Genomic DNA, 13,660 nt, shown 5'->3' with positions numbered 1-13,660 from the left:
AATGTCGTAACTCCATACGAAATGTTTCTATACATGTGGCAGGGGGTCGTATAGGATCAAACCTATAGAAATGGAATAGAAATAATTTGTATAAAAAATATCCGTATAAAAATATCCGAATATCATCTACGAAAATCCTATAGAAATTGTATCCGCAATCCGTATAGAAAATTTCTATACGATTTTTTCATACGTGGCGGGCGCTAGCTAGTTGCAAGTTCTTATAAGAACTTACAACAAATTTCGTTACAGATAAAAAATATAACTGAATAAGGCCGTTTGAAAATCGTCATTTTTGGGCTTTTGAATTTTTTCTCGAAATTACCACAAGTGAAAAATTGGTCCAATTAAAGTAGACAGTGAATTATTGAAGAGCGTGAATCATTAATTTTTTTAGATTTTTTTCATAATTTTTCTCATTGCATAAAAGATAGAGAAACAAAATTTCTTACGTCAGCCAATGTTGTGAAAAAAAAACTCATTTAATTATGTTGTTATGTTGTGTACGTATTATGTATATGTGTGAACCAAAATTTGAGAAATTTTTCAATTGAACCAGCGAAAAACTAGTACAATTTTTAATAGAAATCCCGTCAAATTTTGTAGCGAATGGACTCAATTTTTCCATGACATTTTTTGTACTCGAAGAACAATGCCGTTTAACATTCATAACTACTTATATAATGAACGACAATCTACATGAACATAAGATATTAAAAAGCTCTTTCGAGTACTCTGAATGTGTTAAAAGAAACAAGAATTGTTCCAAAAAACTAAAAACCACTGTACTTTATAATATAAAGGACAATGACAATATTATTTACCTGTCAGTTAAAGGAGTAATAACCAGCCTCGGGCAATTTCCGAGATACTCATAAGCATACGGCACAGTAGCATTGATAATCCTCACCAAAACATCATCCTCCCAATAATACCTCAATTGTGCAAGCCACTCAAAATCCGTCTCATCAATGATCTCCTTATCAATCAATAACTTGACGACATCTTGAGCATGCACATCTATTGTAATCAGCGCATTGAGGGTCGTGCGATTCTGTTTCGTCAGCTGGCCTGTCGCAAACTTTTCCCCTTAATTGAACACCTATTTAATCGATTGGAAACGTACCTTTGACGAGGTTCACCATGTCAAAGATCTGCGCCCTCAATTTTTTATACAAGCCCTCGAGATTCGACATGGTATGGGTCATCAAACAGTTCTGTACTTCCATGCTCCAATAAATCTGTGACACACAGATGATAACTTGTCCAGGCCAGATGAGGACCCACTGCACCCGCTCATTAGTCTCGTAATCAAAATAACTCATCATGATCTCATGCCGTATCGACTTCACCATCTGCTCCTCGACTTGAATGAGCCAGCGTTCGACACAACCCCTGGCAGCGCTAGTGGATATCATCTCCTGGAACTGCACCTCTTCCTTGTCATCACTGAACATGGACAAAATCTCCAACTGATCATTAAACCCTAACTTGGCAATTCCTTCAAAGCATTTCTTCAAATGTGGCTGCACTCTCAGAGGATCCTTCGTCTCGGACAGAATCTCCAGCATGTCGTCATTGCTCAGAAAGAAGAACCGCGGGAAGAAGAGTCTCTTCTTCTCCAGATAATTAGCAACTCCCTCGTTGACCTTCTCCATAAGCTCATTCGCATGCTTCAAGGCTTCGCATAAACCGGCAGATCCTGCAGTCTCTTTGACTAGTGGTTCTTTAGCGACAGCTGCCATAGCACTTCGAAAGGTGGCGTTCACCTCCTGGAACATAATTCCCTCCTCAGGCAACTGCGCCACGATGTCCTTGCTGGAGAAGATGGGGAGCAGGTACATCCATTGTACCTGAACGTTCGTCCACTCATTAATGGTACTTTGGATCCTCAGAAGAAGATCATAGAACAGCTTCACCTCTTTCTCAATGGGCTTCACGAAAGCAGAGCCCCTCATCACTTGTATCTTGATGATGTGTTCCTCCAGAAGAGCTTGAATGTCGTCCAATTGAGTCAGGATCGCTACTCCAGTATCTTTGTAAGGAGTTGTCGTGAAAAAAACATCATCCCAGTCGTGTTTTATCTTGCCCAATAGGTCTTGAAGGGCGAGTTCTTTAGTCGCACTGTTGCTGATCGCTTCGTACTGGTCCATATTATCAATCAAGTTCATTTTAATGATCTTCCTGAGGGTCGTACCAGCATCAGGGGTGATGTCTCTTCCAGCAACCAAGGACATCTCGTCCCAGTGGTGCTGACGGAGTGCAGGATTGCAGAAGCAGAGGGCTTGAGGCACGTACTGCTTGAACCATTTGATCTTTTCGATCAATTGGTGGCAGAGCTTCATTGGTGCTGGATACTGAAAGGGATCCGGGTCATCCACAGCCCCGGAAAAGGTGTAGGGGTAGCCCATCGCTATCTGCATCTTTATTTTCGTTCGATAAGCTTTCGATTGCTTGTTGAAATCGGTGAAGTAATCTGTTGTTCGGCTTTCTATGGAGTTGGCGTCAAGGTACTCGAAGGGTCCGTCCAACCAGACTCCGAGGTCTCTTTGCCACTGGAGTGCTCGATATATCAGACTGTAGTAAGGGAGGATAATGTCTTTCAGCTCTTTTATGCGAGGGTAGAACGTTTGGGGGAACTTGAAGAGTGCTTCTTCGGAATTTATCCACTGCACCTCGGCGTCCATACGATCGAAGTTGCGGACCATCCTTCGCATGGTTTCTATGTAGGGGCGGATTTGGGTGGCATCGTCCATGTCGTCGAGAATTGTTAGTCTAAGGGTGAAGGGAATTATTGAGGGATAAAGTGACTTCCGTTAGAGGTAAATTTTTTTTTATCGATTATCTAGGGATTGAAGCGTTTTAAGAGGAAATGGCCAAACGATTTCTGTAAACGATGAATATATGCCAACAAATTTTATAGAAAAACTTCGAGCATTCGCTTTAAAAAAGTGTACAGAAAAAATCACTAAATTTGTATCTGTCCATGCAACTTTTCCTACTAAGATTGTTTTTGCCTTCAGTTTTTGAATGAAAGAAGAAAAATAATGCAGTGAGCAAAATTTAGATAATTTATGTTGAGGAATTTCTATAGAAAATATATCCACAGAATAAGTTGTGGAGATAGATCAAAATCTGTAATAGGCATATCCATCAATCATAATTACTAGTAAGTTGTGAAGTTGTCAATTTTTAACGTAAAACTTAAAAATTTTAAATATTAAATTAACCATCAATTTGTACATTTAAATTTCGAAATATTCTATTAACCAATAATTTAGGTAGGAAGATCGACAATTATTTGGATAATCGAAAAATCAAGTACGCAAATTTAGAATTAGCTTGTTAATTAAAAATTACATTTCAATATTATCAAATATTTTATTCACCATCAATCGGAAAATGTAGTTAATAAATTGTACATTTTAAATTTGTTAAATATAGTTAAACTGTGAACAATATAAGTAGATAATCCCTTTTTAATATTGTCAAAATCTAATATTATTGCCCATCCCTGATCAAAATCTATCAATGTCTTATATAAAATATTTTCTGTACAATTTGTAAAAAACTAACAGACTTCCCAATAGAAATTCCATAGAATTTTCAACCGAATGCGCTAGTTTTCTTATTTTTTTTATCTGAGAGTTAATTGAACGTTTAGTAATACGCGTAAAAGATGGAATAGACATCAGACCTTTTTGACTACTAGTTAATATTATTGACTCACACGTGTGTACAATATTTTGGGTCGATCGATTAAGCACACCCTAACATAGAGCCATTTATCTAATAGTATATACCGACGTCGGTAGCTGAGTGGGCTGAGCGCAAGACTAGTGTGCGAAAGGTTGCGAGTTCGATCCCACGTGGAACTGAATTTTTCAGCCTGAGGCTCCGGCGAACGGAGGTTGCTAATGGAGTAACCGCCTGTACCAGCATGGGTTTCTTGTGGTTTCCTATGCTACTCCTATGTTCTATAGAAGTGCGAATGCGGTAAAGTGTAGAATCCACAGCCGCATGCATAGGGTTGGATAGAGTGCTGAATGGAACACGACAAAGGGACTTCGAGGCCATAAAATTAAAAAAATCTGATAATATAGTATTGGCACTAGGACTGGTAAACCGTAATTTTAACCTCGCCTCGCTCGGTTAAATCGCAGTTTTCAGGCCCAACTACGAAAAATATTGTTCGATACACGGTCGCGAAAAATGTTTCTGGCGAATATGAGGTTACAAGACGAGCCGGAGATGAGTTCTGTAATCATATGAGGTAGAAAAGTACCTAGTGTCGAAATATACTATTCTAGCCCTGGGGAGATAGAATGAATGAGTCATGCCCACGTGCAGGGAATTACCACCCAAACCGAAGGCGTCCTTCATTTTACCTCCCCTAGGATGGAATAGTATATTTCAGCACATGTGGGGCAATATCGTCTTTAACGTATGTGGGGTTTACAGCATGAGCCGAAGGCGAGTGATGTAACCACACACGTTAAGGACGAAATTTCCCACAAGTACTGAACAAAATTTTATGTCACGAAGCCTGAAATCGGCTGAATTAGACACGAGACGCGAAGCGTCGAGTGTGTAATACAGCCGGTTTCAGGCATGAGTGGCGTAAATATATTAATAAGATGCCTGCAAAGGATAGTTTGTATTGTTACGTGTCCCCCTTCGGATCCTAATTCAATTGTTGATCATCTAAAAGAAGCCCTCTTGGTAACGACTGTCTTTTGAGTAACATTGGATCTATCATTCTTCGTAGAGATCTATTGGACAACTCGAATTAAGAAACCGCCCCAATCCATTAAATTCTTCACTGAATAGATAGATAGATAGATAGATATACACGCGGAGGGGCGATTAAACGCCCAGAGTCACATATATCTTACGATCTTTTGTAACTTCAGCCTTTTTTCCTCGGTCTGTCTATCAGCCCTAGTCCTGTGCTTTTCACTAGGCTAATAAGGCTGTTGACTGCCACTTCGTTTAAATCAGCTGGTTCCAGAAAAGCCTGGTCCCAGTTTTTATATCTACGAATAGCTAACAGGGGGCGCTCGCACAGGGAGCCTATTCTCGAATTGAAATCGTACGTTCGACTTCAACAAGTCGCATACGGCCCGTAAGGCGTACCACGAGTCGCATTTGACCTATTGAAATCGAACGCACGATTTCAACTCGAGAATAGACTCCTAGAATATGCGCGGTGTTTTCCCATTTTCCTCCGCATAGCCTGCAGTCTTTCTGCTCGGCCAACTTCATTTTGTACAGGTGAGCTCTAAGAGTTGCGTGGCCCGTAAGGAGGCCTACCGCGACCGTCAGGTTCCTCTTGCTCATAACCAGAATAGTATTTTTCGGGCTGCTATTATGGGATTTTCTACTCGTGTGGCGTTAGCGTCCGAGCCGAAGGTGAGGACTGGCCAACCACATGAGTAAAAAAATCCTATCACAGCAGCCCGGGACAAGATTTTTTTGTAGTGATTTTCAAGTTTTCGAGTTTGGGACGTATGCAATACCAATTCCTAGACGAGAAACCGTGTGAAGCAGTACAGAAAATTCCTCTATCCTTTTGCTCGACTGGCGTCCCATAAACAGTTTTGTCTGTCTACAGTTCGCAGTATTTCTCCAGCGTTTCTCATGTTCCCGTTATAAGTGATCTTTAATAAGGTGATTTTGTTTTCTTCATTGAATACTACAGTATTATTTTGCTTTTTGATGAGCGGGAGGAAACTGAATACTTTCCGGTCAAGACTGGAAAGTTGCTCCGTCGGGCGGAAAGTACTGATTATTTTCCGCTCGTAGGAAAAATTTCCGTGTAGGTGTAAGAAAAAGTTAATAAACTGTGAACAATCAACATTTGTATTTCGATTCTAAACAGATTTTCACTATTCCTTCTTTGTTAATATTGTTAATCACCCCATTGCAGAACATCACGATATACAATTTTCATCCTCTTGCGGTTAGTTCTCAATATCTTGGAAACTAATTCACTGAACTAAAGTTTTCCAACACCAAAATATCCTGATATAATACCTATCGAATGAAATCAGAGAGTTCAGCAGAAACTGCCATTCTTCATTTTTTAAATGAAATTGCCCCGGATCCATTCGGAAGTTTATTGTCAATGTAATTTGTAAAAATAAAAAAATAACGCATAAAGTGACGGTCTCATGACTTGTATGAGATAAGCTCGGGCCCCTGGTTGTTTCTTTTTTTTGTTTCAAATACTTTTTTTAAAACAATTGTTGATGAATAGAGGTGGTTTACCTTGGAAACATCGCTTCAACTTGAGAATTTAATGCAGCAATCCTTCCCTGCAACCTCTCCTCCAATTCAAATTTTTTCTGCTCGAATATGGAGCTGTTTTGTTCAAACACTGGCTTTATTCGGTTCATCCAATTCACAGTGTCATTATTCAATTCAATGTGGTCCTGGTCCAGCGACGTCATCTCGAGCAAAGTGGCCATCATGTATAGAGACAAATTTATCTTCTCCCGTAACTCATTCAACAGGATAGTAGTCGCATACAGCATGTATTCACCTGGATTTAGACGAGAAATTGACACTGATCCATATTTCATGCTTCATTTCTTATTTACCCAGTTCGAGGAACTCTTTCGTCTCCGGAGGAATGTCTAAAGCTTTCTTTTTCAAAGCCTCAAAGATCGAACAGATTTCCAAGTTAAAATTGCAGTGTCTCTTTACTAATTCTTGGATTACGTGTTGAAGAATTTCTCTGGTATACTCCTTCAAACCAATTTTTGCTGGTTCTAAGAATAATTTTCCTAATGGAATATATTCATTTTCTGTCTGGAACCAAAAACAAAAAAAATGAGAGGAAATTGTCAAGCTAAATTATTTTCTCTGGATTGCAGTTGAATTTGCAATCAATTTCACTGTAAAATTCTACGACAAATCGAAACATCATGTTAACAATTTTCCTCAATCGCGTATTTTTATCGATATTAGTTTCATTTTCTTCAAAAACTTCCCTCAATATTAGCTGTCTACTACCGGCGTTGCTCCGCGAGAATAAAGTAACATTCTTATGAAATTTGATCATTCATTGTGAAGTTCTGAGTCAGAGATTTTTATTGCAAACTAGAAGAAACCTTTCTTCCCCGTGAATAATTCTCAAAATGATTTTATTTTTAATAAGATTTACAGAACTAATCGTTTCGTAAAAAATTTTCTCTTCACAATTGCATTTGTTTCTCACCAAGCTGTTAATCTCTCGAATAAACCGATTAAACTCTTCAACTTTATCCAGACAATCTTGGAAGCTGTGTTCTCCAGCGATGAAGATCGCAATCTCTTCAGGAGTCGCTGAACTGTAAACGACTCCGAATTTATTATATAAAACCTCGACATAAGCATTAACGGGTTGCAATAATATCTGCAGTATTCCTGCCAATTTTTCGTGGGAGGCCTGCATAAACCATTCGGGCAAAACCGCAGGGATGAATTCGTTCTCTGTTTTCATATCGAGCCAAGACTCCAATGGGGGCAATGATAGCCCGACGATTCCTAATCTGTCTAGCAGTGCGTGAAAACTCGAGGAAAAATCGATGGTACGTGGGAATACGAACATCTCGTTGTTCTCACATTTTAGGTCCAACTAAAAAAAGATCAATTAAAAATTTATGAATATGGGAATTTGATCGATCGTGTAACGTGTATGAGAGTCATCTATCATGAAGAAGTGAAATGTTAATTGATTTTGCGTTCATTTCGTTGAAGAGTGACTTTGGGGAAGAAAAGTCAAATTAGTATGAGGTATTCCACGCCAAATGAGTCAACCGTTGACCTTCACCCTCTTGGAAATTGATGATGATTTTTCTATGATTGGGGGGGTTAAAAAAATATCTCAAATTTTTTTCAAATTTTTTCGGCAGCCCAGTTTGAAGATATGATTTTTTTCTCGTTTTTCCGTTTGTTTTCAATAACTCGAGTTCTATCCATCCGATTTTGATTTAGTAGGCGTCAAAATTTTTCATTTTTTACTGCCCATAAGAATATTTTTAGTAAAAATTTTTTTTTGATCTTTAGATGCTCATAATAACGAATTTTCGAAGAAAAAAGTTGAAAAAGTTGAATTTTGCAAATTACGTCACTTTTAATTTGTTTCATTTTTTTCAGTAATTCTTGTAATCAAAACAAGTAGTTTGAGCCGTTATACAAGTTGGGGACCCTTCTGGATCTATTTTATTTTCAATTTTTTCTTTTCGCAATTCCGCAAATTTGGTCAAAACACCCCAAAATGGCAATGATTGACTGATTATAGACCGTATGAAGTGAATTTGACTGTATACCTATATATTACATATTTTTTCCATGCATAGTCGAAGTAGTGTTGGGGTGTTTTGACCAAATTTGCAAAATTTCGAAAGGAAAAAATTAAAAATAAAATAGATCCAGGAGGATGCCCAACTTGAATGACGGTTAAAAATACTTGTTTTGATTATAAAAATTACTGAAAAAAAATTAAACAAATAGAAAATGACGTAATTTGTAAAACTCCACTTTTTCAACTTTTTATTTCGAAAATTCATTATGAGCATCTAGGAATTGAATAAAAAAATTAGTAGAAATACTCGTATAGGCGATAAAAAATGGAAAATTTTGACGCTTAATAAATCAAAATTGGACAAAGAGAACTCGAGTTATTGGAAAAAAACGGAAAAATGTAAAAAAAAATCAGATCGCCCAACTGGGCTGCCGAAAAAATCTGAAAAAATTTGAGAGATAGTTTTTCAACCCCCCCAATGGTAGAAAAAATCGCCCTCAATTTCCAGGAGTGTAAGGACCAGCGGTTGCCTTATTTGGCATGGAATACCTCATATATTTCGATACAAGTGTGACAGAATTTTGTGAGACGGCCGAGGCGAAGCCGAGAGTTGCCAATTACACGAGTTGAAAATTCCCGTCTCACATGTGTCGCATAATATTTTTTGACGCTGCTACGTTCACCTCGTGCCGAAATAGTAGATTACACACCTTGGCCAGTAAAGTAAGGAATGTCTCAGATCACATGTAATTGTCGGCCGAGGCGAAGCCGAGGTCAACAAACATGTGATCTGAGGCTTTCTTATTTACTGGCCAAGGTGTGTATACTATTTTTCTGCTCGACGGAGCCGGAAAGTGGCAACTTCGTTTAGCGCAGCGGCCAGGAAGTTGACGCTTTCCGGCCGGAGGGCAGAAATAGTATTTTTCCGGCCTGTTGCGATGGGGTTTCTTACTCGTGTGGCGTTGGCCTCCGAGCCGTAGGCGAGGACCCAACGCCTTCGGCGAGGAGACTAGTGCAAGGAGGTCGCCTTCGGCTCGTGATATAATCCCACGAGCTAAAAAACATTTTTTTAAGAGTTACGAACAATATTTTTCATCACAATGTGGCGGAAATTGGACTTTTAGGCACGCGGAGCGTGCCGAAAAGTTCACTTTTCGTCACAGCGTGATAAAAAGTCTTTTTCATCACGCTGTGCGAAAAAGTAACTTTTTAGACACGCTTCCCGTGCCTACACGGAGAGAAATATTCAATAAAAATTACGTATTTTTTCCTAAATTCCGGAGCGAAATATGGTTGTAGGAAATTTTACGGAACTGTCACGGAATTTTTCCGCGTTCCGTAATTTTTATCTGAATCTCCTGTGAAAAATTACGATTACCGTCACTTAAATTTTCTGAGTCGATTCCGTAATCGGTGAGCGAACTTCGAGTTCCGTAATTTTTATTGAAAATTTCTCTCCGTGTAAAACGTCCCTTTTCCACACATTGTGATGAAAAATAACGTTCGATACTTGTGGGAACTGTTTTTTGGCTCGTGGGAGGTTTATAGCACGAGCCGAAGGCGAGCGATATAATCCCACGAGCCAAAAAACTTTTTTCCGCACTCATAATGAAATATACTACTAAGTAACCCGTTTCGTATTCTCATTGCAATGCCGTCTAGAACCATGACTCTCTTAAAATGAGTAACTTCTGAGAATTAGTAACTTTTTTTTCTCTGTGGAGATTATTGAATTGAAATTCAAATTTTTCTTCACATTAACTGATTCGTCATAAAGAAAAACCACGTGGAGGTCTATCTACAATTAATAATTACTCTGCAGGGTCCATGCACGAAACGACGTACTGTTTGTTTTCCGCACAACGCCTTTAATGTTTTAAAGTCGTGCGTAATAGTACAATAGGGGCCATTCGAATATTACGCCACACATTTTTTGGACTTTTTAAATCCCCTCCCCTCCTTTAGTGGCAAACCGTCACAAACACGTACCTCCCCTTGTGACATGAACACTCTCATTCGTTGAATACGAAGTTAATTATGCTTGAGTGGTCTATAATATTTTATATCACCCCGTGTAATAAACCCGATTTATTGCACGGGTTAAATAAAAAAATAAGAGCTTATTAAAAAATTTTGAAAGTCGTAAAATATAGTATATTGTGCTACTAGTGCGTAAAGTTCCACTTTTTCATACGCACGTGCAGCATATCCTATTTTTTGTGGTACCTGCCGAGTTCACTTTTCGAAACAGTAGTGGGGGTAATGTGGTTGTTTTTGTGCGCAAGAATTCACTTGACGCACGCTGGTGACCTTTACGCACGCCGTGCGGAAAACGACCGCTTTACACACACTAATCCGTTTCGAAAAGTGCACTTTTGACGCAGGTATCACAAAAAGATTTAAAAAATTCTTAAGTTGAAGCCTGAACGTTGAGAGTTCAAAAGTCTCAATTTGAAACTGGGAAATCTCAACTTAAGCCTTCTGAAACTCTCAAGTTAAGGCTCTGGAAGGTCTTCATTTCAGATATTCATAGTCTCAAGTTGAAATCATAAGTCTCAAAATAAGGTTTTTTTTAGGTTGTATTGCACCGGGTGGTAAAGTAAATTTCGAACGTCGGTTCTCTTACTCTGCACAACAAAATTAAAACCTTTGCTCCCACCATACCCCGAAAAGTGAACTCGGCAGGTATTATCACGTATGAAAAAATCGTATAAAAATTTTCTATACGGATTGCGTACAGAATTTCTATAGGATTTTCGTATATGATATTCGGATATTTCTACATGGATATTTTTATACAAATTATTTCTATACGATGTCTATAGGTTTGATTGTATACAACCCACTGTCACATGTATACAAACATTTCGAATGGAGTTGCGACATTTCTCTGCGTTTTTCCCTGGAGCGTTTAGACATCTTTCGTATGAAAACAAAAATTTATGTAAAAATTTATGTATAGAAATAATTCGTATTAAAAATATTCGTATATAAATATGCGAATATCATATACGGAAATCCTATAGAATTTCTATACGCAATCCGTATAGAAAATTTCTATACAATGTTTTCATACGTGTACAAAAAATGGGATGGGTTACACGTGCGTGTGAAAAAGCGAAACGTCACGCACTGCTAACACAATACACTAATGTATTGAATTGAAATAGTACAACTACACTGAGAGAAAAACAAACACGTTGTCAAACAAGTCTTGTTTGGACCAACAGAATCGTTAGTTGAAAATTGCTAAAAAAGAATTAGTTTGGTTCGAATTTGAAAGTCTCAAACATGAATAATTNATGTTTTCATACGTGTACAAAAAATGGGATGGGTTACACGTGCGTGTGAAAAAGCGAAACGTCACGCACTGCTAACACAATACACTAATGTATTGAATTGAAATAGTACAACTACACTGAGAGAAAAACAAACACGTTGTCAAACAAGTCTTGTTTGGACCAACAGAATCGTTAGTTGAAAATTGCTAAAAAAGAATTAGTTTGGTTCGAATTTGAAAGTCTCAAACATGAATAATTGTTCTGCTTTCGACAGCAACGAAATATTTGGCTCAAGAGGCGGATAATTCACGCCAGACCGTGCCTTTTCAGGATGAAAATATCTCATATAGAGGAAAATTTATCAACAAATACTTTATCCCTAAGTTACAAGATTGCTATCATATCATTATTATTGTTTCATTTAAGGGTTCATTTCTTACCTGTGATTATTAGACAGTCGAAACGAAAAACTACTATTCCTTGTTTCGCATGAAACAAAGATTTTTCGGGAGCAAAATACATATGGGAGTATCGAATAACGAAGGAGTAGTGCTAGAAATGACATTTCTTGCGTCTATAGAGAACGTATTTTGTTTGAACTACTAAATCTATTTTTGCGACAAAATTTTTTCATTCCGGCACACTCTCTGCATGTTTGGCACAAAAAATCCTTTTTTGATCATTTTCAAAAAATTATTTTCTTGGCACATATTGGAACCGCATTGAGCATTATTACCCGACAGCGGGTAATACCGCTCAATCGGCTCTCACTTTCGTTTTTCATTTATTTCACAAATTTGGACTTGAATTAAGTCTCTGCACTTCAGAAATAACACCTTGAATAGTTAAACAAGAAATTTAAATAATTGTTCACATTCTGGATTGAGGGTTAAGATCCGAAATTAGGAATTTTCCCTTAGGTGAGCGGTACAGGGCTATCCTTCCCTACCACCGAATACTTTTTTACTGTTATCTCTCATGATTTAGCATTACGTGATAATCTTCTCACTACAACTTACGAAGATATAACGAGTCGAATGAAACGTTTTCCCATTGCTCTCGTCTAATATTCCCAGAACCATTATAAAATTTATTACCTTTAATAAAGGGCTGATGGAGGGATCACTCAAGACAGCCAAAAAATGATTTATGCTCTTAATGACTTTCCGAGTGACTTGATAGGCAAGTAATTTGGTAGAGGCGTGGAGAAATGGGCGTAGTAAATGACTGGGAATATCATTTAAATATCTCTTAGTTGTTAGGAGCTTTACGATGTAGGCATAGTAAGTATTTGTCACTGCTAACTCTCCTTTTCGAATATCTTCCTCAACTATTTGAAAAAATCTGAAAAAAATAACAGAATTTTCATATTTTCATCTCGCTTCAGGGTAATTCTCTCCTCCATGTGCGAGAAGTAACAATGTAATAGAAATAACAACTGAACAGAATCGGGTAAAATTTGGAATCAACGTTCACCCGGCTAAAAAATTCGATTTTGGCGAAAGTCGACTCTCCCCCTTGAAAAATCCAAGATAGTACATTCCGATACTAGGCTGTGAGGAACTTTTCTGTAATCATATGAGGTAGAAAAGTTCCCATGACCGTATGTCGAACAAGTCACCATGTTCCCATGTCCGCTTCGCGTGCCTAAAACGTCCCTTTTCCACACATTATGATGAACAATATCGTTCGAAACTCGTGGGAAAAGTGGTTTTTGGCTCGTGGGAGATTCATCGCATGAAAAAACTCTTTTCCGCACTCGGAACGAAATATACTATTTTGTCATTAGTCTCTCTTCGCTCGGATAAATCGCGGTTAATCGGGTCTAGTGAAAAAAAATATTGTATGTCACACTCACCTTCGGGCTCGGAAGACCCATTCGTCAAATAATGGAAAAATCCAAGATCTGACATTTTGGCCCCCGATGAAAAATTTTTTTTTTCAGTTTCCACTTTTTCCACATTCTTTTGATAGTTCTGAATAGCCGTTGCTTAAATAGTTGGAATCAACGTTCACCCGGCTAAAAAATTAGATTTTGGCAAAAAATGAAGTCGACTTGCCCCTGGAAAAACGGAAAATCTGACCCTTT

At 38.0% G+C, this 13,660-nt stretch overlaps 1 protein-coding gene across 1 annotated transcript in view; it reads right to left on the bottom strand.

Moving 5' to 3' along the window:
• LOC107047777 (dynein heavy chain 12, axonemal) overlaps nucleotides 1-13,484 on the bottom strand; it is a 44,018-nt gene extending 30,534 nt beyond the window's left edge. The window contains exons 1-7 of the mRNA XM_015270609.2: nucleotides 13,430-13,484; nucleotides 12,669-12,901; nucleotides 7,223-7,621; nucleotides 6,603-6,813; nucleotides 6,271-6,544; nucleotides 1,134-2,775; nucleotides 825-1,081 (exon numbers count right to left, since the gene is read on the bottom strand). Of these exons, the coding sequence (XP_015126095.2) occupies nucleotides 825-1,081; nucleotides 1,134-2,775; nucleotides 6,271-6,544; nucleotides 6,603-6,813; nucleotides 7,223-7,621; nucleotides 12,669-12,901; nucleotides 13,430-13,484 (3,071 nt within the window). The remainder of the gene's footprint in view (nucleotides 1-824; nucleotides 1,082-1,133; nucleotides 2,776-6,270; nucleotides 6,545-6,602; nucleotides 6,814-7,222; nucleotides 7,622-12,668; nucleotides 12,902-13,429) is intronic.
• Nucleotides 13,485-13,660: the final 176 nt, after the last annotated feature.

The sequence above is a fragment of the Diachasma alloeum genome, unplaced genomic scaffold (genome assembly GCF_001412515.2).
Source record: "Diachasma alloeum isolate Michigan unplaced genomic scaffold, Dall2.0 Dall_scaffold_78908, whole genome shotgun sequence".
NCBI classification, from domain to species: Eukaryota; Metazoa; Arthropoda; class Insecta; order Hymenoptera; family Braconidae; genus Diachasma; species Diachasma alloeum.
Note: the sequence above shows the minus strand (reverse complement) of the source record. Positions and strands in the feature narration are given on the sequence as shown.